The sequence below is a fragment of the Eschrichtius robustus genome, chromosome 10, assembly GCF_028021215.1.
Source record: "Eschrichtius robustus isolate mEscRob2 chromosome 10, mEscRob2.pri, whole genome shotgun sequence".
NCBI classification, from domain to species: Eukaryota; Metazoa; Chordata; class Mammalia; order Artiodactyla; family Eschrichtiidae; genus Eschrichtius; species Eschrichtius robustus.
In genome coordinates, this window is record NC_090833.1 from 84,679,757 (window position 1) to 84,703,852 (window position 24,096).

Below are 24,096 nucleotides of genomic sequence, written 5' to 3' on the forward strand. Positions count from 1 at the left end.
TTGCACTGTGGCCTCACATGGCAGAAGGAGGGGTGGGGAGCTCTCTGGAGTCTCTTTTATAAGGACACTAATCCCATGTATGAGGGCCCCAGCCTCATGACCTGATCACCTCCTAAAGGCTCCATCTCCCAGTACCATCACATTGAAGGTTAGGTTTCAACATATAAAATTTGACAGGACACATTCAGGCTGTTTACTGCAGTTGATTGATATGTCTTAAGTCTCGATCTATAGGTTCCCCCTCTTTTTTATTTTTTATTTTTTTAAGCCTTGCGACTTTTTGTTAAACAACTCTGTGGGTTCCTCCCAAAGGCCCCACCTCCAAATACTATCGCACTGGGCATTAGAATTTCACATATGAGTTTGGGAGTGAGGGGGGGACACAAACATTCAGTTTATAACAACATCAGAGTAAATTGTAGATAGAAAAAATATTTCAAGTGTAAAAAGTTATTTAAAAATCGGAAGACAGTTTACGGAAATAAAATGACCATTAAACATAAGATTCTTAACCTCACTTTAGAAATGCAAATTAAAACTGTGAGATACCATGTTCTACCTGTAACAGGCACTCACATGCTCTGTGTGTGTGTGTGTGTGTGTGTGTGTGTGTGTGTGTGTAGGATATGAATAGTCATTGTTTCCCTCTTTTTAATCTTTGAAAAGAAAGTTTATTTGGAAATATTTTCCAAATAACAGCAGTTACAGTAACAGCACAAAGAACACCCAGATTCAGCTGCTATTAACCTATTATCTCATTTGTTTTTTCAGTTTTTCTCTCATGCATGTATGTATATATGTATTTTTTTTCTCTGAATCATTGCAGAGTAAGTTGTGTACATTATGATCTTCCCTGAGACACATCAGTATGCACCTTGTAAGGAAAAGGGCACTCTCATACACAACTACAGCACAATTATCAACCTCAGTAAATCTATAATACCAATCCATTACCCATGTTCCATTTCTATCAGTTGACTCAGTAATGTCCTTCTTATCTTTCCCTACGGTATGGGATCCAGTCTAGGATCATGTCCTTCATTTAGCTGCATATCTCTTTAGTGTCCTTTAATCTATAACAGTTCCTTATCCTTTTGTCTCTAATGACAGTAATATTTTTGGAAAATGCAGCCCTCTCCTGCTTTCCCTTTTTTAATAGAATGTTCCTCACTTGGGGTTTGTCTGCTCTTTCTTCATGATTAGATTTATATTATGCAGTCCTGGCTGGCATATGATGTGAGTGATGTTGTGTCCTTCTTATGATATCACATCTGAGGCATACAGTGTCCATCTGCCCCTCAATGGTGATGTGATTTTATCACCCCATCAAGGTGTTTTCTGATTGCTATATGGTTACTTTTTAAAAAAAATTTATTTGACTGAAGTATAGTTGATTTACATTGTTGTGTTAATTTCTACTGTATATCATAGTGATTCAGTTATACATATATACACATTCAGTTATACATATATACATATTCTTTTTCATATTTCTTTCCATTATGGTTTATCACAGGATATTGAATGTAGTTCTTGTGCTATACAGTAAGACTTTGTTGTTTATCCATCCTATTTATAATAGTTTGCATCTGCTAATCCCACACTCCCAATCCATCCCTCACCCACCCCCTCTTCCCCTTGGCAACCACAAGTCTGTTCTCTGTCTGTGAGTCTGTTTCTCTTTCATAGATAAGTTCATTTGTGTCATATTTTAGATTCCACATATAAGTGATACCATATGGTATTTGTCTTTCTTTTTCTGACTTACTTCACTTAGTATGATAATCTCTAGGTCCATCCATGTTGTTGCAAATGACATTATTTCATTTTTATGGCTGAGTAGTATTCAACTGTATATATACCATATCTTCTTTATGCATTCACCTGTCAATGGACATTTAGGTTGTTTCCATATCTTGGCTGTTGTAAATAGTGCTGCAATGAACATTGGGGTGCGTGTATATTTTCAAATTATAGTTTTGTCTAGATATATGCCCAGGAGTGGAATTGCAGGATCATATGGCAACTCTAGTTTTTTGAGGAACTTCCATACTGTTTTCCATAGTGGCTGCACCAGTTTACATTCCCATATGGTTACTATATCTAACCTTGCATACATAATAAGCACTCTCTAGGGAAACACTTTAAGATCATATAAATATCCTGCTCATTAAAGTCTCTCCCTATATATTTAGTATCCATTCATGGTACTTGCTTGGACTAATCTTGACTGTGTTGGCTGCAAAATGATGATTTTGAACTCTAGCACTCCCTCCACATTTATTAGTTAGGACAGGATTCCATTATAAGCAAGATTCATACATTTTTTGATGGGAGTGTAAATTCATACAACTTTTTAAAAGAGCAGTTTGGTAATATCTATGACTTAAAATGCATGTCTTGTTTCAGCAGTTTCACTTTTAGGAATTTAGCCTATAAATATATTTGTGCTTATCCCCAAAGGTCTACATACAAGGACATTAATTGTAGTGTTGTTTGCAGTAACTAAAGTCTGGAAACTAATGTCCATCAATAGGAGACTCATTAAATGACACTACACTCATACAGCCAAGTAAGTGTTGTGTAACCTTTACAAAGGAGGAGGTGGGCTTACTTATACAGATGAGATTAGATTTCCAAATTAATATAAAATAAGTTAGGTGTAGAAAAGCATGTGTAGCTTGCTACTGTTTTTGTTTTCTTTTTTCTAAAGAGATAGGTACTTAAATCTTCATACACAAGAAGATAACTAGGGTATTTGAGGGTCAGGGTATATACTTGTTTGTACTACTGGAATTTTTATTATACGTCTGTATTACTTTCTTTTTAAATAAACTAAAAAAATTTTTTTATGATAGACGTAATCAAATTTCTATATAGTCTCTGGATGAAGGACTTACTAAGAGATGGGAGAAATCCTAAAGGAAAGGACTAATAGGAAGAAAACTGATAGAAAAAATTCTTAGGAAAAATATAGACAACAAAATAATCAATTTTTGTGTATTAAGATCCCATTCAAATAAAGCATGACACTAAAACCCGAATGAATAAATGCGCAGTAAAATAAATACCTCATTCATAGAGGAAGGTTATCAAATGGCCATAATATTTTAAAAATTTAGGCTCAGTGTAATCCAAGAAAAACAAAATAATAATTAGTTCACTTTTCATCTACAAAGTTTTTAAAATGAGAATATTCAATGTTGGTAAGGATGCAATATGTTGGCACTTTTTTTTTTTTTTTTTTTTTTTTTACTAGTGGGGGGTATGCATTAGCATAGCTGTTTTGGAAAACAGTTTAGCAGTGTATATATCAAGAGTCTTAAACATATTGACACCATTTAAACTAGTTAGTTCACCTCTAGAACTCAGCCTTAAAGAAATTATTAGAAATGTGGATGCTTTATGCCCAAATACATTAATCAGTGTTTTTAATAGTGAAAACTGGTATCAATCAAAATGCCACCATTAGGGTTATGGTTGAAATAAATTATGGTTAATTTATTACACATAATTGATTACGTGTAATGAATATATAGTGATCACAAAGTATTTAATATAATGGAAAAAGGCATACTTTAAAAGGTTAAGAAGGCAGCACACAATGTAATCAATTATGTAAAAATAAAGAAAACTGAAAAGAAACATAAACAAAAGTTAGCTCCTAGGCTGGAAAGATGATATTTTTCCTGTTTTGCTAAACTTTTCAGATTTTCCAGATAAATTTGTCTCAGTTTTAATAATTAAAAAAAAAATTGATCTTCTAGTAAAATCCTTAAGAGGCCTGGTAATGAATAAATAAGAACGACTTAAATAATTTGCTTGTTTGAAATGGATGCTTCAGAAGTTCCTAAATGATTATGTATTTTGTCTCTGCTTTGTTTTTACTCCTGAACTGGAGACGTTTTCAGTTGCCTAAAGATGTTTCTTTCTCAATATCTTGCTCACGTGCAAATGGGAACCACAGTTCCCCCATCAGATGGCTTTTCCTCTTGGATTCTGTATCTTGTAAAATGGTGTCTTTAGTGTTATCTTTGATTACTTTTTTTAACCTCCGACATCCAGATCCTTTTACCTTGCAAGTGTCTTGAATCTGGGCACTGTTTTTTCTTCCCTCTCATTGTTCCTGCTTTAGTTCATGCCTCTGTCCGCTTTAGGTTAGGCTCCTGTGAGAGTTTCTGAACTCTACTTTCTGGCCTAGTCTTTTCCCTCTAGTCCATTCTCCACTTGACCATCAGTTTCTTAAAGGTAATCTGGTCATGTTCAGTTTTGCTCTTTGAAAGTTTTCACTAGGGTGTGTATTTTAATAAAAGTAATGATACTTGTACATAGTATACAAAATCGAATAGCCCACAAGACTTATAATGAAAAAATTATAGTGCTCTGCTCTTTCTTTATCCATTCATAATAATATTCAATTCTTTTAGCTTTTTCTACTATCTACTTCTATGTTTCTGTATAATAGGCTTATATTCTAGTTTCTGGGTTTAAGGGTTTATCAGTTTTTAGCTATAGTATAGCAGCACATTTTTAGCATATGTTTAGCATTCATACATTACCTCCTCACTCCAAATAGTAATTCACTTTGTGGTTAAATCATTCAATTCTGACATTATTGTGATTGTATATATATTAATGACAGATGAGCCAGAGTAGTGTATGCTTTTTTTTCCTCATACAAATTTTTTTTTTCTTGAAGGTAATAACTACCTCTTCTTTTTGGTTTGCTTAGTTTTATGTGTACTTTTCCTTAATTCTTCTTTTCCCATTATTATTAAACACATCAGGTAATCCGTATATTTCATCATGTATATAAACATCTATATATATATATATATATCAGGTAATTTATAATTTTTGTTTTGAAATGCTCTTCTTGAACTTCTTTGTTCTCTAGCTTCAGGCTGGGTCAGTTGTTTTCTAGGCCCACTGCACAGCTGTCATCCCAGGTTTCTCTGCACCATTCTCCTGGGAATTCCATTTCCCTCTCTTTTTGTTAGATCCCTAGTTACCTGGATCTCGTGCCTTTATTGTTCTTAGTTTATTACTTTGTGCAGTGTCTCCAGTTTCTTCGGGGAGACAGGGAGGGAATTTTTCTTTGAGACCTTGCATGTCTGAAAATGTCTTCCCTGCCCTCACACCTGATTGATAGTTTGGCTGTAATGGATTTCTAGGCTGGAAAATAACTTCCTCAGCATTTTGAAGGCATTGTTCCACTGATTTGTAATCCCAGTGTTACCATCCTGATTCTTTATATGCGACTCATGTTTTCTCTTTAGAAGCATTTAGAATTTCTCTTTTTAATGACCATACCTTAGATTAGTCTTTGTAACCCCTTAATGATCTTTGAAGTTTAAAGCATCCCGTTCTTAGACCACCACCTCTGTTTCTAAATTACTTGTGTTCTGATTCCTAGAGTTCTTCACTCCTACTTGGACTTCAGTTTATTTATATCATCGTTTCATTGTTATTAACCTCTTGACCCTCTTTTCCAAATTTAAGTATCATCATCCTTTATTACAGTCATTCCATTGCATATACTTTCAGCTCCCTTCCTCTCTTGCCTTGTTATACCTCAATTCTAGTTGAATCTAACCCTTGGCCTACTCTGCCCTTAAACCTGCACATCTCAGTGTGACTGGAAAAAAAATTCATTTCCACTGATTGGTCCTACTACCATTTCATCACCAGTAACTGCACGTAGGCCCTCCGTGCTCCCTAACAATCATTACATTTACCTAGTTCATTCACTCCACTCCCCTCAAACTTCTAACACTTTGACCATCCTCACTTGAAGCAAATGACCTACCTTTCTATTGCACTGAATAAACAGAAGCAGTCTTCCCACCTACTTGCATATGTGACCTCTTTTCTGCTGCCCTTCTGTTATGTAGATAAACTTTCTCTGCTTCTAAGAGTGATCCCTTCTGCTTGTGCCTTAGATTCCATACTCAGTCTTATATTCAAAGACATTGGTCTACCAATTCTCACCTTTATCCCTTGAGTAATGAATTTGCTGCTCTACTGGATCATTCCTATCAGCATACAAACATGCTTTATTCATGTTACTCAATCTCAAAAATACCATTTCATGGCATAGTCTTGTCCTTCAGCTTCTGCCCATATCTCAGTTCTTCTTTTCAGCCAGTATCCTTAAGAGGTGTTCATACCCACCGTCTCTGGTTCTCTCCTCTTTTCTCTGTTGAATCCACTGCAATCAGGCTTTGAACACGTGTTCCACCAAAATTGTGACATTATGGTCATCAAAGACCTCAGTGTTGCTAAACGCAGTGGTTAATGTTTGGTCTTAAACTTGACCTATCAGAAGATTTTGACATAGTTGATCACTCCATCTTTGAAACAGATTATTTTCTTGGCATTTAATATGTCCTTTATCCCTGGTTTCCCATCTCAATGGTTGTTCTTGTTTGTCGTCTGATTCTCTAAACCAGCAGTATTCAATAGGAATATAATGCAAGCCACATACATAATTTAAAATGTTCTAGTAACCATGGGTAAAATTAATTTTAATAACATTTATTTAGCCCAATATATCTAAAATAATACTTCAATATATAATCAGTTTAAAAATATTAATGACCCTAGCTGCATAGGGTATCCTGTGTGGAGGATACCAATCCATAGTACTATCACATCTGTTTTTTATTTAGTATTACTACCCACTTCTGTGGAAAGCTGGGCAAGACACTAATTGTAGGGTATTCTCTGCCTGCCACTGGACCTTAGAAGTGGGGGAAGAGACAATTTACAAAACAGGAAATGCATATGGCTTACAAAATTATGGGAAAAGAATTTTTTTAAACAACTCACTGATGATCCAAAAATGCATGTTAAAACTAGATACCATTTTTTTGGCCTGTGAAGTAAATGGGTATAAATGTGAGACAACCTGAAGCTTGCAACAGAGCAATAAAATGGACAGTTCTTTTTTTTTTTATCTTTATTTATTTATTTGGCCGTGCCGGGTCTTAGTTTTGGCACGCAGGATCTTTTAGTTGTGGCATGCAGGATCTACTTCCCTGACCAGGGATCAAACCCGGGCCCCCTGCATTGGGAGCGTGGAGTCTTAGCCACTGGACCACCAGGGAAGTCCCTAAAATGGATACTTCTTTTCACTGTTGGAGAGAGAATAAATTGGTCCAGATATTTTGGGGAAAAAATATTAATGAAATATTTTGAATTCTTTTTTTTCTACTGAATATTCTCAATCTGGTATGTATTTTACACTTACAGCACATCCCAGTTTGAACTAGTCTCATTTCAAGTGCTCGGTGGTTATGTGGCACACAGCTTTAAACATTGGTGTGACTCAGGCTCACTCTTTACACTTCTTTATCTATACTCTTGATGATCTCATGCAGTTTCGTATTTTTAAATTCTGTCTCTGCTAATGAGGCCAAATTTATATTCTTAACCTAGGCTTGTTCCCTAAATGTCATATTCATATACGCTGCTGCCTATTCTACATTCTCACTAGGATGTCACACATAACATTTCCAAAATGAAGCTGCTGGTTTTCCCCTTGCTTCCAACTTCTTTCTTCTGTAGTCTTCTCAATCTCAGCAAATGGAACTCCATTCTTCTAGTTGCGCAGACCAAAAACCTGGGCATCATCCTTAACTCTTCTCTTTCTCCTGTACCCTGCATCTAAACCCTCAGGAAGTCCTTGGCAAACTACAGCCTGCAGACCAGCCCTGCTGCCTGTGTCTTTTATGGTCCTTGATCTAAGAATATTTTTTTTCCTTTTAAATGATTACATTTATATAGTTATATAAGTGCCTACTCAGTATTCTCTGTTTTGCCACTTGGTCTGCAAAGCATAAAATATATATAATCTGGCCCTTTAAGAAAAAATTTGCCTATCCTTAATCTGTACTATCTATTTATTGATTTCATTAACATATGCTGGACATTGTGGCAAGTGCTGGGAATAAAATGATAGGCATATCACTTTGCTGTGCAGAGTGAGGATGGGAGTCTAAGAGCTTCTTTCTTAGACATCCAGCTTCTTATTCCTCTAGCCCCACATCTTTTTTTTTTTTTTTTTTTAATTTATTTATATTATATTTGGCTGCGTTGGGTCTTTGTTGCTGCGCGCGGGCTTTCTCTAGTTGCGGCAAGCGGGGCCTACTTTTCGTTGCTGTGTGCAGGCTTCTCATTGCGGTGGCTTCTCTTGTTGTCCAATTACTTGGCATCTTCCAAAAATTGCCTTATGTGTCTTGAATGTTGTCTTCCATTCTCTTTGTCTTCTTTGTCCTTTGGAATTCAAACTTTTCATTCCTTTACTGATGTATAGTATGATTTCAAGAGGTGTAGTGGAACTACCACATTTAACCAAAAGTCCATTGTTTCTACTGCCTACATGATAAAATTCAAAACCCTTAGAGTATCTGTTTTTATCATCTGGCCCCAACTTTATTACTCACTTTTTATTACTTCTTAATTTTTTTATTGAGTTATATGGCATACGACATTGTATAAGTTTAAGTAGTATAGCATATTGATTTGCTGCATTTATATTGCAAAATGATTGCCATAGTAGCATTAGCTAACACCTCTATTGTGTTACATAATTGTCATTTCTTCTAGTGTTGGGAACAATTAAAATGGAGTCTCTTAGCAAGTTTAATGTTTATAATAGTTTTGTTGTCTGTAATCACTGTACTGTATATTAGGTTTCTAGGACTTACTAATCTACTAGTTGCAAGTCTGTACCCTTAAACAACATCTCCCCAACTCCCCCACCCCTAGCCCCTGGTAAACACCATTTTACTCTCTGCTTTTACGATTTTGGTTTTTTTAGATTCCATGTATGAGAGAGATCATACAGTATTTGTCTTTCTCTGTCTGACTTAGCATAATGTCCTCAGGGTCCATTAAGGTTGCTGCAAATGGCAGAATTTCCTTTTTTTCTTATGGTTGCATATTATTCATTGTATAAATATACATCTTCTTTATCCATTCATTCATTGATGGACACTTAGGTTGTTTCCATACCTTGGCTATTGTGAATAATGCTGCAATAAACATTAGAGTGCGTGTCTCTTTGGTTACTGTTTTCATTTCCTTTGGAGATACATATACCCATTAATGGGATTGCTGGATTGAGTGGTAGTTCTAATTTTAATTTTTTGGGTAACCTACATACTGTTCTCCACAGTGATTGAACCAGTTTACAGTCCCACTAACAGTGCACAAGGGTTCCCTTTTCTCCACATCCTAGCCAGCATTTGTTATCCCTTGTCTTTTTGATGATCACCATTCTTATGGGTGTGGGGTGATACTTCATTGTGGTGTTTATTACGGGCGCACCTCGGAGATATTGCAGGTATGGATCCAGGCCACCACAATAAAGCAAATATTGCGGTAAAACGAGTCACACGAATTTTTTGTTTTCCCAGTGCATGTTAAAGTTATATTTACTATAGTGTACTCTATTAAGTGAAACAGCATTATGTCTAAAAAAACAGTGTACATACCTTAATTAAAAAATACTTTATTGCTAAAAAATGCTAACCATCATCTGACAATGCAGGGTTGCCACAAAACTTCAATTTGTTTTAAAAAAAAACGCAGTATCTGCAAAGTGAAATAAAGTAAAATACAGTAAAATAAGGTATGCCTGTAAACCTTTTTCTTCTCCCCTGGCATTTTATTCTTCAGCTGGTCCTATATGTTACTCTCTTTCATTATCCCATGCTTGTGCACAGGATGTTCCTTCTGACTCTTAGGCCTTTTCTCTTCTCCTTACCCTTTTAGGGCAGAGTCTTACTTACCTTTAAACTTGGATCCCAATCTCCTGACTTCCCCAGACTTCAGTTTTGTTCTCTGTTGTTCTTTAGCATGTTCTTCTGTCATAGCTAGTGTCTGTACATGCTGGTTTGCATGGAACAGTCCTGCCTGGCACCTTTTGTCCTGGTATAATTATTACAGCATCCCCTCTTACCCTTAGTAGTATACCAGCTTGAATATGGATGTGATGTTTGGAGGTACTGCTTCATTTTGTGAACATGAAGTGACAGATGTAAAAATCTGAAAGCTTAGGATAGTGGAGCTGAAAGAAAGATTACTTTCTAATATTCTAATGTTCATGTTATTTGGCATGCTGTAAATCTGTATCACTTAAGTCAGTGTAGTTGGATTTTTCTCTTACTTGCAGCCAAGCATATTTCTAATACAACAGTAAATAAATGAAACTATAGAAGTTCTTGGCTTGTCTGGCAAAGAGTAAACACTATTATCCATTTGATGTATATCTTTCCAAGTATTTTTTATGATATGTACCCATGTGTATTTTACTTAACATGATGGAATTATGTAGACTGTTTGCAACTTGCATTTTCCCACAGAGTATAGAGAATAGATTTCTGCACATACCAGCATATGTAGGTAGATCTACCTCATTGTTTTTATTTGCATTGCATCGTGTTGAGAATACAGATTTTGAAGAACTATTTCTGGCATGAGTCATCAAAGGATGCTGAAACTAGTAGACAAAAGTATAATGAGACACAGGACTTGTACCTAGCCTCAGTGTATCATCCCACAAGACATTTGTTAATTACAAAAGGGAAGATGATAAGTTTACAGTGTAGACACTTAGTATCTTAGCCAAGTGGCCAGAATTAACCACCAGTAATGGGATAAGTCAACACCATATGTGTCTCCAGATTCAGTGATCTAAGAAGGACACAACATCACTTCTGTGGTATTCCGGTCAAATATCCTATCAAATATTAAATTGATTTGAATTTTGGAAAAACATAAGACAAACCCATATTGAGGGACATACACAAAATAACTTTGGCTTGTACTGTTCTAAAATGTCAGGGCATGAAAGGCAAGGACAAAAGAAATGTTCCAGATTAAAGAGACATCAGTTTCCTGATTTGATAATTGTACTGTGGTTTTGTAAGAGAATGATTTTTGTTTTTATAAAATCACACCGGCATTTATAGATAAAGGGGTATCATAGTCTGCAACCTAGTCTCAAAGGTTTCAGGGAAAAAAAATAGAGAATTATAATGTAAAATGTGGTTTAATGTTATCATTTGGGGAGTATGGGTGAAGGGAATATGGGACTTCTCTTTACTATTTTTGTAATCTGAATTTTTTTCAAAATAAAAGTTAGAAAAGCCTCTGGGGAGTGAGACCACATAAGTTTGTGTTCTTACTCTGTCGCGTACTAGCTCTGTGGTTTTTCGGAATTTAACCTTTCTATGCCTCAGTTTCCTCATTTATAAAATGTAGTTTATAAAAGTACCCACCTTAGAGCATTATTGTGAGGATTAACAAAGTTAATACAAGTAAAATGTTTAGAACAGTGCCTGGCACATGATAAGCACTTAATAACATTAGCTGCTCTTAGTAGTTGTAGGAGCAGCAGTAGTATTCCACTGTATGTACAGTAAATTACAAGCCACTTACTAATGGACATTTAAGTTGTTTCAAGTCCTAATCTGAATTATCTGTGCACATGTTTTACCCTTACTTGTACCCTTACTAGGTTACCCAGTATCTGGTCTGTGGTAGGTACTCAAATTTTAGTTGAATGAATCAGATTATCTTAGGAGCCCCTGAAATATTTATGCAAAGTATTTTATCTGTGAAATGAATGTTTAAAGCAGTAATAAATCACAACTGATACATTGTGACTATTAAGTTTTAGAAGGGGTTGAAACAGTTTTACTTTATTAGAATATTAGTACAATCAAGATTACTGCTTTGGTGAAATCACATTCAATTCTGATATTGGGTGTTCTGTTACAGTTATGATTGTAAATATTTACTATTCTAAATTTCTTTGCAAGGCTGCATTGTTTTAAATGCTGCGTTTTATAGAATGCTAAATATCCCTTATAATTTTCTGCAGTTATATCTTGGTAGTATTGTAAAGATATTGTAGAGTACAAGCGAAGAACATGGGCTTTATCTGTCAAGACATCTTACTTCTGTCCCTGGATAATAAGCTCTATAACTGCAGTGATAGTATTTTACCATTGTATCCCTGGTATTTAGCCCATACCAGCCATCATAGGGTGCTCAGAAAATGATTTGTCCATTGCTCAGAAATGGACAAAATTTTTTCCCTACTAATTACTCACCTCTAAAATCTTGATATCAAGCATACTATCCTTTGATCCGTACCACTTACTTGAATTCCCCTATTCCTTCTGTCCTTTAGTGCCACAGAGACCTCCAATTCATAGATGCTGTCGCTTTAGTTTTCTCTGTTACTTTCCTCATGTTCTCATTTCCATGGCCCAGTTAGTGCTAAAATCGCTTTTCAAACACCCTTGCCCCTCTAATCTCATAATGTGTCACTTCTCTGGCAAAACCCCAACCACCTGCCTACTTGCTGCTTGCACCCAAACAACAGAAGGCAGCTAGGGAAAATTCACATCTGTGTGTCTGTTCTCACTTTAATTTTAGGACTGCAAGTCTCAGATGGGCACTCAACACTAGAGACAATCCTATCCTACAACACTTCCGTAGCAAACTTGCTTTTCCAGTGTCTAAGGTGACTTTTTCACACCTGTTACTTCTCAGACCTCCAGTGCCAACCCTCACTGTCAGCTTGCTTTCTCCCTTAATGGGACATTAGATACAGTCAGATGTAATTAGAAGTATCCCATCTTCTCATTATCACAAATGCTAACCTGTTACGGTATCCACACACTCTGTTGTTGTTAAAATGAAAGTGTCCCTGTGACATTGTAAGCTCTCAGCCCCTCCACTGTGTTCTAGATTCTATCCCCTCCAGCCTACTGCAGTTAGTAACCCTTTGTATTGTGTTGCTGCTGTATCCTTCACTGCTAGATTATTCTTACTGGCATATAAACATGTTTTTATATGACTCAATTTAAAACCAAAACACCGCAGTTCCCTTGATCCCATGGCTCCTTATATCTACAGTCTCATTTCTCTGCTACCCTGTATGTACCAAAAACTCCTTGAATGAGCTGTTAATATTGATTTATTTTACTTTCTCTTTCGTTCTCTTCTCACCCACACCAATTGGACATTCTTCTACCACTACACAGAAACTGGTCTTAGCAAGGTCCTTAATGATACCCGTCTTGCTAAATCCAATGTTCTCACTCCTCCCTCTTCAGCCTGTTGGCTTCATTAGACTCAACTGACCACTTTTTGAAATACTTTCTTCTTCCTATTATGACAATCTGTTGGATTTCTTTCTTTCTCACTGGTTAGTCCATTTCCTGTGCTTGCTCCTGTAGATCTCCAGTTCTCTTGGGCTCTCCCTGGGTTGATTTCCTCTAGTTCTGTGGCTTTTAATACCAACTATAAGCTGATGAAGTCCAAATTGATATCTCTAATCCTGACTTCCTCCTCTGACTTTCAGACTCAAGCAGGTGCCTTCCTGAAATCTTCCCTTGGATGACCAAAGGAATTACAAACTTAATATAGTTAAAATTGTACTCCATTTCTGCCCTTAAACCTGCTCCTCCCAGACTGCCCCATCTGAGTGAATGGCATCATAATTTACCAGTTGCTCAGACCGCAAAACCCTTGATTGTACTACAGTTTACCTCATGTTCAGTTCTTCAGCACATCATGTTGGCTTTACCTTTTAAATATATCCTGATTTCAACAACTTCTCATCATTTCTGGTTATCATATCAGTCCCATTCACCATCAGCTGCTGCTTGGACTGTTGGGTGGTATCCAGTATCTGGTCTCTCTGGGTTTACTTTGATTTTTGTCCTCCTCAAGTCCACAGAGTTTCAGTAGTGATATTTTAATGGCAGCATCTGTTGACGTAACTCTTCTGCTTCAGACCTCCAATGACTTAGATTAAGTTCTTGTTACTGAGGTTTGTATTTATTACACAGACCTGTAATAGTCTCCCAGATGAATGCCTTTCCTTAGACTCTTCTTGGCAAACTTAAGGGTCCACAGATAGGGCTTACAGGTTGTTTTTTTTTTCCCCCCATTTTCTTTTTTCTACACAGTGTTGGGCTACTTAATTTTTTAAAACTTGGTAACGTTAAAAAATCTGATGATTTTACATTAAATTAGGTTTTTCTGAAAACCTAGGAGACCGTACCAAACTAGTGCTGTATTCATTCATGGCCCCAAGAGGGTAAGCAGCGGCCTACTTCCTTTAGATGACGTGTATGTTCTCTCATTTGCCACAGTCTCCACCACTCCTCAGTATAACTTGTAACCAGCCTGATGTTCTTAGTAAGGTTAACGGCCAAATGGCCCCTGCCCTGAAGTAGCTCATCAATCCTTCAACAAATAGGTTTGAACAGTACTCTGTGCCAAGCACTATTCTAAGCCCTAGAGATAAAGCATGAATACAACAAAGCCCTGAGCTCAGAGATTATGCATTCCTTGGGACAAATAGTCAATGCGTAAGTAAACAAATTACATATATAATGTCAGGTGGTGACAAGTTCTGTGAAGAAAAGTAAAGTAGGGGAAGGGGATATAAAGTTGTGGAGGGTGCTATTTTAGAGAGAACGCACAGGGTAAACCCTCGTATGAGAAATTGACATTGAAACAGAGGCTGAAATATAGTAAGGGATGGAGCTTTGTAAATCTTTTGAAGAAAATCAGTTTGGGGAGGGGGGTTCAGCGGGTACAGAGGTCCTGAGAAGAGTATGTGTTTGATATGCTTGAAGGACAACAAGAAGGCCCGTGTGATTGCAGTGCAGTGAACATGGAGATGAGTGGTAGGTAGGAAATGGGTTGGAGAGGGAGACCAGGGCCACATGATGGCGGGCCTTAGAGGCCATGGGGGAATTTGGAATTTTACTGTGAGGAGGGAAATTCCTGAAAGGTTTTGAGTAGAAAGTGACATGAAATGGCTTATCTTAAAACAATCTCTTTGGCTTTTGGTGGTGAATAAATTATATAGCAGACAGTTGTGGAAGGTGGGGGACCTGTCTGGAGACAGTTATAGAAGTGAGAGATGGTGGATCCTTGAACTGGAGAAAGCTGTGAAAGGAGTCAGACTTGGTGATTAGAATTTGAAGATAGATCCTACAGTGTTTTCTGATGGATCTGATATGGGTTTCGGGAAAACAAGATGACTTGAAATGCAGGTTTTCAGCCTGAGTAAAGGGATGGGGGTGCCTTTTAGCGATGTGGTAAACACTAGGAGAGTTCCTATTTAGACATGTATAATTTGAGAATCCTGTTTGATGTCCAAGTAGAGATAGAGTATAAACTTCATCTGGAGGGTAAGTTTATAGCTCTGTAATACAACCTGAGACTTTTGAAAGACCCAATCCTGTGAGGCATACAATTCTCCTGAGTTCTTTGAGACTAGAGACATTGTTTGTACTTCTGTTTGTCAGATATAGCACCTGACGTGAATTGCATGCTTACTGATGTTTTTAAGAGTCCAGAAATTTCACTATAGTTCTGGCCACTGCTGTGAATATCTGTTATTTCATTATGTTAGGCTTTTATATACATTTTTATAAGAATCGTGATGTGGCAGAAACACTCCTTTAATAGAGCTTCTAACTGCTTAGCTGAAATCAGCCAGATATTATTAAACTCTTCATAGTGAATCCATTAAACCACTTAATTTGCTAATATCTCATCAGTGTTTTAAACGATTTTGAGAGTGGGAATCCATGTATGAATCATTTTTTTTCTTTACAATGGGCAGAAGCGGGAATGTGGTTTTGCTGTCACTGAGTAATTCTCTTTGAGAAGACTTAACCTTTTAGCCTAACAGTGTGTAAAATGACATAATAAGCTTTGAAGAGTCTTGTTTAAATTTTGCAAATAGTAATTATTACATATTTACTGTTCACCTGTGAATGTGAGAATTCTTTGTAAGTGGGAATTATTTGTGATATTATCATAAGCATTATTTTGCAAATGAACATATTAAATGCGAGTATGCTTAAATAGCCTAAGGACAGCAATTGAAATTAAGGGGACAGAGACAACATTAGAATGTGGTGTTTTAATGGTATGCCTGTAAAGAAAGCTTGGATGTATGATAGCAATATTTAGGGTGACATTCCATTACTGTTTTCTTATTAGCAAATAGTGATTTTCTAAGAGAAATATAATGAAAGGTTTTGCTACTATTCAAGGGCCTAATTATTGCTTTTCTGTATAGGAAGATTTTCAGTCAATGACTTATGGATTTAAAATGGCCAACAGTGTGACAGATCTTCGAGTTACAGGTAAAACCATTTATAAATATAATTCACAAATTTTACATTTGGATTTGTTTCCTTTTAAAATCATTGTCTCTCTTTCTAGGCATGCTAAAAGATGTGGAGGATGACATGCAAAGAAGAGTAAAGGTATATATTTTTTTCTCTTTTCTTTGGTATAGGATGTTTATATTCTTCTAAATGTCAGGTTAACTTTAGCTAATTACAAATAGCTAGTGTAGGTAGGACCACCAACTTTCTTTATATTTGCCGTACCTTTTTTTGGTAATGAATTAGAACACTGCTAGAGGGGTTTCTGGTGAATTAGTGTTACTTTCAAGTGTTGAAAATTTAACCCTTTCAAATTTTTTCAATTTTTTGCCAGTGTTTTAAAATTTTAGTATGCTATTTTAAGAGTAGCATAAGATTCTAGAATTTTAAATTCCTCAAAGGTAAGGACTACCTTCTTCACCTTTGTATCATTAATAGTTAAGGCAGTGTCTAGAACATAGCAGAAGAGCTCAGTAAATGGAAGTTCCTCAAATCTGATAAAAGCCTTCTTTGAATGACATCCTTTGGCCAGATGATCCTGATGATTTTGTTCTCATAGAAATTAAAAATGAAAAAAAGTTACATTTCTACTGTTTTTTTATACCTGTATAACACAGCATGGTTGTCAAAACAATTTTACATTATTGTCTTATTGGATATTTACAGTTATTCAGAGCATTAGGCAATAAAATGCACTTTTAGATGAAGAAAATACAGCTGAAAAGAGTTAAGTAACCTGTCTTGAGTCTTATTAAGGGCATGCCATTAGTAAGTGGCAGCTCCAGGGCTAGAACCCCGATCTACCAGATCTTCCTGTGGTACTGCCTTGGAATTTTGTCAGAATAGTCAACCATATGTAACACATGTATTAACAAGATGTTTTGCATTTTAGTATAGAACTGATCAGTATTTACCATGTGACTTTATGATGTGATTTTGTAAAGGTTACTTTTTTTTCTAACAGGGTTAGTTTGGAGAGCATCAGGAATTTCAGTTAATAGATTTTTTTTTAAATTAATTTATTTATTTATGGCTGTGTTGGGTCTTCATTTCTGTGCGAGGGCTTTCTCTAGTTGTGGCAAGCGGGGGCCACTCTTCATCGCGGTGCGCGGGCCTCTCACTATCGCGGCCTCTCTTGTGGCGGAGCACAGGCTCCAGATGCGCAGGCTCAGTAATTGTGGCTCACGGGCCCAGTTGCTCCGCGGCATGTGGGATCTTCCCAGACCAGGACTCGAACCCGTGTCCCCTGCATTGGCAGGCAGATTCTCAATCACTGCGCCACCAGGGAAGCCCCAATAGATTTTTTAAAAGCAGGAAGTACTATGTACCATGTGCTTCTGCTTATGTTTTTCATTGTTTTGCTTTTGCTGTTTTTAATACCGTATTCTTTTGTGTGATCTTTATAATTTATATCAAAATGAACTTTCTGTACATAGTATTAATAGGAAAATAAATAATTGATACAGCTTTTTTCTTCCAAATATTTTTCTTCAAATAGATTCTTGCATATACTCAATAAATTAATTTATTGCTTTACCTTGTATAATTGTAATCTAATGCTTTTACAGGTATGTGTGTGTTTTAATATACCTTTTTTAAAATTTTAGAGTACTCGAAGTCGACAGGGAGAAGAAAGAGATCCAGAAGTTGAACTAGAAGTAATTGAACTTATTTTCTGGTAGATAATATCAGAGAAGTTAATGTTGTAGTTTTATGAAGTACATTATAATTTATGGAAGCCCTTTTTAAGGTATTTCTTTACAAATTGGACATTGCAAGGGAGTTTATTTCCCTTGTATTTATTTTGATAGAATTTTAATACAGCTCTTTCAAATACATGATTTCAAAGCTCTTCAATATTCCTGTGAGGTAGGAAGAAAAAAATGATTTTTTTTTTTTTTTGCAGATGATCCACCAAAAGTTGGCAGAATTCAAGAACTTACACAGTATCAAAAGTTGTCAAACCTTTGTTAAGATCCTAAATTTTCTGACTCTGCTTAAAGCACCTTTTTATCAGTCCTTTTAAAAATGCTAATTAAATCAGTTTTGAAATAATAGTGTAACTCCTGACTTAGGGAAAAATCAGTCCTCTTGATACATAAGCTTTATTATGTATTTCTATTTCAGTAAAATAGGCTTTGTTTTATTATGTTTCCTGCAGCTCATTTTGCAGACATTTAAAAGACTATAAGTGAAGGTGTTTGTAATGTATTCAATAGTAAGTTATTAACACTGAGATTTAGGACTTAAAATACTATATTTTAAAATGAAATTTCTTTGACAGACTTTGCATCTTTTAACTTTTAGTCCTTTCTTGTTTTTTTAGCACCAACAGTGTTTAGCAGTATTCAGCAGAGTGAAATTTACTCGAGTGTTATTGACAGTGCTTATAGCCTTCACTAAGAAAGAGGTAAGGGTATTTACTATAAATTTTAGTGTTTCTGTTTTCGATGGAATGCTTTATTTTGGTAGTTCTGAGACTTTTTATTGAAATGTATACGCACACATATACAGCACTCAGCATTTGGTGTGTTTACATCAGAGTATCCCTGATTTTCTCCAAAAGTCACATGAATTTTACATTCTGTTCCATAACATGTCCATGTCTGTTGTTGATATAAAAATAACGTATTATGTATTAGTGGATAAAATAATAGAAGCTGAAATTGCTTCTGGGTAGTTATTGTGAATTGGAGAAATTAAAAATGAGAATTTTAAGTAGGCCTCTTTCATTCAGTTAAATAATTAACTTAGATTTGTGTGGAATAGATGGTGAATATTTTTGTGTGTATATTGCATTAACTCGAAGTAAATTACAGACTAATTTGTGAATAGTTAATAAGTGGTAAGTAGAGATCCAACCTTTACTAACTTCTGTAATTCTGTTGTTTTTTTTTAAATTTCACCTTGATGAGTGACTTAGTAGGAATGTTGCAATTTCCCATTTTCTAGTTGATTGCATCTCTCTCTTTTTTTTTTTTAAACGTGAGATTAGTAGAATAAAACCAGAAATGTTTCCTATTGTTCTTTAATGGCTCCTATAATGTATAGATATGGGTAAAAAAATTATTTCTATCCTAACAGGATCTGGGCATCCTACATTAAGTGAATAGTTTGTGAAAACCAATGTCATTACAGCAAGCATTTAATTTCATTATTGTTTATAGGATTTTCCTATTTAATGTATATCTTTCAGTGAAAGAATATGTAAGAATGTTTTTGGTGATTTATTTGCTAGACCAGTGCTGTTGCAGAAGCTCAAAAATTGATGGTTCAAGCAGCAGATCTTCTTTCTGCCATTCATAATTCATTGCATCATGGCATCCAGGCCCAGAATGATACTACAAAAGGAGGTAATTGTCTGTTTTGCTCCTACTCTTTTTTTGTTCTTTCCCATCCAGCATATATAGTGTTTGGTTTGTTCTAAAATATCCGTTAAGTCAGTCTATGTAGACTTTGGAATGTTTTGCTCCGTAGACTTATATAGAGTGTTTATGGTACCTTCTTTTTAAATTTTTTCTAGACCAGTTGGCCATCTCCTGTATCTTACTGTTTGGGTTCTGAATCTTTACTCTGTCTTGTGATCACGCAGTGATGTCAGCAGTAAATCATTCTTTTTTAATCGCCTCTTCCCTTTACTCCTTTGAGAGATCATCAGCTCCGTTACACAGTCTTCCCTGACTCCACCAGGCAGGCCTAGGTATTCCCTCTGTGGCCTCATTGCATTCATACATGCCTTTGTTACATTTTTTTAGTATATCATATTATAGTTTACCTTTTGTCTTTCCATGAGATTTTTAGTACTGTTAGGCCAGTGTCTCTTCTTTGCGTGGTCTCTACAGTGCTTGGCACGTTGTTGACAGGCAGTAGATTTTATTTATGAATTAAGCCTTAAAAATAAAAGGCATAGTGTACCTTTATTGTAAAAGCCCTGAGTTAACATTTTAGTAATGTGTAGCAATTTTGGTTATCTTTAAAACCATTAAAATGAGATGATATTTGTATTTTAAAATTAGTTTTTCACAGTTGTTAGTCCTCTGACCAGGAAGTCCAGTTTTATTGATTCACACTCCTTTCCTTTTTCATCCTTTCCCCTCCTTTTAGGGACAGAAGTTGTGGTATTCCCCTTCCCATGAATTTTTTTTCTTACTCAAAGGTTAGGTAGTGGAGCAGTCCAAAAGGTAATTTGGTTTAGGAAATCAGTATTATCTTTATGGATAATAATTATACTGAACTTATAAATACATTATTAATTCATTACCATTTTCTTTTTCTCCGGGAGAGAGAAAGATAAGTGACTATTAGATGATTGACTAGGTGACATTCTGTAACCATGGGACCTTAAAAAGAAAAAGGTTTTTATGCATAGCAAGCTATCTAGTACATGTTTACAGAGAGGTAAACATACCTACAACTCGTCAATACTTTGAAATCTAGTGCAAGAATACTTTATGGAAACCACTGTAAAATACATTACTTCCAAGTAATTTGTTTGGTTGGTTATGTATCAATAGGGTATTATGATGCAAAACACGAGTCTTTCAGATGACTCTATTCTGATGCTCCTTTTGCCATATCCTGACTACTGTGGGCTGTTCTTGTATATAACTGAGGATAATAATTGCCATGGGAGCATTAGTTGCCCATGTGGTTTGTGGCTTCCCTGTAGTTCAGATCAGTCAGCACTTAAAAATAAACAAACAAACAAACTAACCTGTGTGTATATTCTCAACTGTTTCTCTGATTTTATGGGTTGTTCATGAGTAAGCTTTAGGAAGATGGTTTGCATAAAGTTGGTTTGAATAAACTAAGCAAGTGAAGTTTTAAATTTAGGGAGTACTCACTCTGTGCTTAGTTAAACACTGTTTAACTCACTTAATTTAACTTTGTAATTATCCAACTGAAGCATGAAGCTAAACAGTTCTATAATAAAAAAAAAAGTGAATGCCTTCCCAGCAATGTTTATTCTAAGAAAATGGTGATTAAAGCAATAGTGTAGCTTAGTTTTGGTCTCAGGTTATTCATTTTGCCTTCTTAATATTAGTACAACTCCAGCTAGTGACAAAATGACTGTGTAAAGCTTGAAATTGCTGAGCATTAATTTTAGCTTCTCATTGAAAAGCTACTTAATCAGTGGGAACTTGGAAACAGTGGTATAAAGGGAGAAAGTAGGAAGAATCAAACTTGATTCAAGGATTACTTGCTGGTCGGTTTACTCGGTGGATGTGATGTGTTGAAGATGAAGGAGGCAGAAATGGTTTGGGAACAGGAGATGCTTAAGGAAGGCAGCTCAGGTATGACGAATGGGATTTTTTGACGCGGTGACATGGAACAGTCCACCGGCAAAGTAAATATTTTGCTCTGGAAGATGGATGGAAGAGCAGGTTTTGGAGTTATTTTCATGTTAAGTGCTAATTGAAATTGAAGGAGTGGATATGGTTGCTCAGGGCTTGCTGAGTTCAGGACCTTGAGTTAGGACTTTGTTGAAAAAACAAGAAGAGGATCCAGTGAAGCACATGTTGCTCCTCATGTTTGCTTATGCTGTTGTATTGCTTGTGAATTCTGTGCTTCTTTTTATATGTCTGTGGAATGCTTCAAAATAATGTTCAGATCATTTCCTCCAATGAGATTTTCCATGTTCTACTTGTCAAAATTTATTTCTCTTTCCCATATTCTTTTATAGTTGTCTGTGGATTAGGCGTGGTTTACTCTTTAGAATGCAAGTATCTTTAACAGTTGCTAATGGAAATGAAAAATTTAATTAAACTTATGTTGCCTGAAATTGGTAGGTACTTTTGAAGTGTATCTCCAAATCTGACGGTCAGTTTCAAGAGGCCTTGGAGAATTCCCTGGCAGTCCAATGGTTAGGACTCTGTGCTTTCACTGCTTCAAGGCACGGGTTCAGTCCCTGGTTGGGGAGCTAAGATCCCACAAGCTGTGCGGCATGGACAAAACAACAAAAACAGAAAGAGCCTTGTCATCCTTTTGAAAAAAATTAAAAGGCGTCTGATTCAAGTGGTAGATTAAAGACATGCATTTACCTTCTGAAACCTTAATGAAACAGTGGTAAGTGTTTGGATTTTTAAAAAAAATAGGTATAATCAATAACGAGGAAAAGGAAAAGAAGACAATAGTAACAGAATTTTAAAAGCTGGAAAACAGAAAGACATTGAGCTGTCTGTCCACAAGTAACTGAGTTCTTAGCCACTGATAGGGAAAGTCAAGATACAGTCCAGTTTATACTGCAGATCCTCTGAAGGGCCTCATTTTTAGTATACCAGGTACCTCTAAAAGTGAGGATGAGAATTATGGTGATGAGAACTGGTTAAAAACTGTTTAGAAACAGAGATTTCCTCCCCATTTTCTCCATGGTAACATTCCTGAGCCTCAGAATACTAAAAGTTTATTCTCTGGAATAGGGGAGCAGAGAGATTCTGAACTGAGAAGATACCAGACACTGTTGAATGGTACACATTATGGGGAGCTAAGTGGTCATTTAAGTACTTATTGTAGCACCTGTTCTCCCCTTTCCTGCACACCACATCAAGCTCTAGCTGTTTTTTCGCCCCTACTCAGCTTCCAAAACAGTGCAGCCTGGCTATTGCACTTCACCTAAGAATTTGGAAGACTCTTATTAGGGAAATCTGGCAAACCCAAGAGATGGAGAAAAACATCAGCAAAATCTAAATTTATTGGTATTAGCAGTTCTCCTGATAAAATGGTTTGGTAGAAAAGCCTAACCTAATTCATAGAGCTCTTAATGAGATTTTTGGTCCTTTAGTTTCAAGCCCGAGTATATAGTCATGGGTGGAAATATCTAGCCTATAAAAAAGACCAAAACAGGCAAGCAAACAAAAACCTTTAAAAAAATGAAAAAAAAAATGCATATGTAAAACAAAAATAGGATGTTATTTAAAAAAAAGGGAAAAAAGAATATATTTGAGGTTCACAATGTAAGAGCAGAAATCATTAAAAAAAATAGAAAATATAGAACATAAAGTTGAGGAAATCTTAGAGAAAGTAGAATAAAAATGAACAGGTTAAAAATAAGGAGGAAAAAAGTAAAAATACAATAGGATCAGTCCAGAAGGTCCATTGTCTAATAAAGATAAGTAATAAACAAGATAAATGAAGGATAAATTAATAAAAGTTTTTCCAGAAATAGAGATAAGAAAATAGAAGCAAAAAAATAAAATCATTTGATCATTTAAGAAGATTTCCTGGAAGGAAATGAAGCAAATACCCAGGTTAAGAGGGCCAGTAAAGAGTTACCCAGCACAATTAGGATGAAAGTAGACTTCTATCAAGGCATATCATCATGAAATTTCAGAATAGTGGGGAAAAGTAGAAGATCCTAAGAGATTTGAAAGAGAAAAGCAAGTTGCACACACAGAATCAAGACAGAATGTAATCAAACTTTTCAACAACAGGAATGGAAGCTAGAAATTAGTGGAGCAAAGAACAAAGTTGAAGTAGTCACACTTCTTCATTTTAAAACTTACTACAGTGCTACATTAATCAAGAGAGTTTGGAACTAGCATAAAGGTAGACATAGATTAGTGGACTAAAATTGAAAATCCAAAAATGATCCCTCATGTTTGTGGTCAGATGATATTTCACATGAGTGCCAAGACAATTCAATGGGAAAAGAAAAGTATTTTCAACAAATGACACTGGGACAATTGGATAACCACATGCAAAAGAATAAAGTTTGTTACCCTCCCCCACCCCCTCTTCACATCATAAACAAAAATCAACTCAAAATGGATCAGTGACATAAATGTAAGAACTAAAAATATGAAACTCTAAAACCTAGACATAAACCTTAAGAATCAATAAAAAGAAAAATTAAGTCAATGAAAAAATAGGCAAGGGA

The 24,096-nt window shown here is 35.7% G+C and overlaps 1 protein-coding gene across 3 annotated transcripts in view; it reads left to right on the plus strand.

Moving 5' to 3' along the window:
* NAA35 (N-alpha-acetyltransferase 35, NatC auxiliary subunit) overlaps positions 1-24,096 on the plus strand; it is a 94,084-nt gene that overhangs the window by 21,944 nt on the left and 48,044 nt on the right. For 2 of the 3 annotated variants that reach the window (XM_068553401.1, XM_068553402.1), the window contains exons 7-11: positions 16,130-16,196; positions 16,276-16,319; positions 17,828-17,878; positions 18,547-18,630; positions 19,459-19,573. In XM_068553401.1, the coding sequence (XP_068409502.1) occupies positions 16,130-16,196; positions 16,276-16,319; positions 17,828-17,878; positions 18,547-18,630; positions 19,459-19,573 (361 nt within the window). The remainder of the gene's footprint in view (positions 1-16,129; positions 16,197-16,275; positions 16,320-17,827; positions 17,879-18,546; positions 18,631-19,458; positions 19,574-24,096) is intronic. The other variant, XM_068553403.1, reaches the window with a different exon arrangement.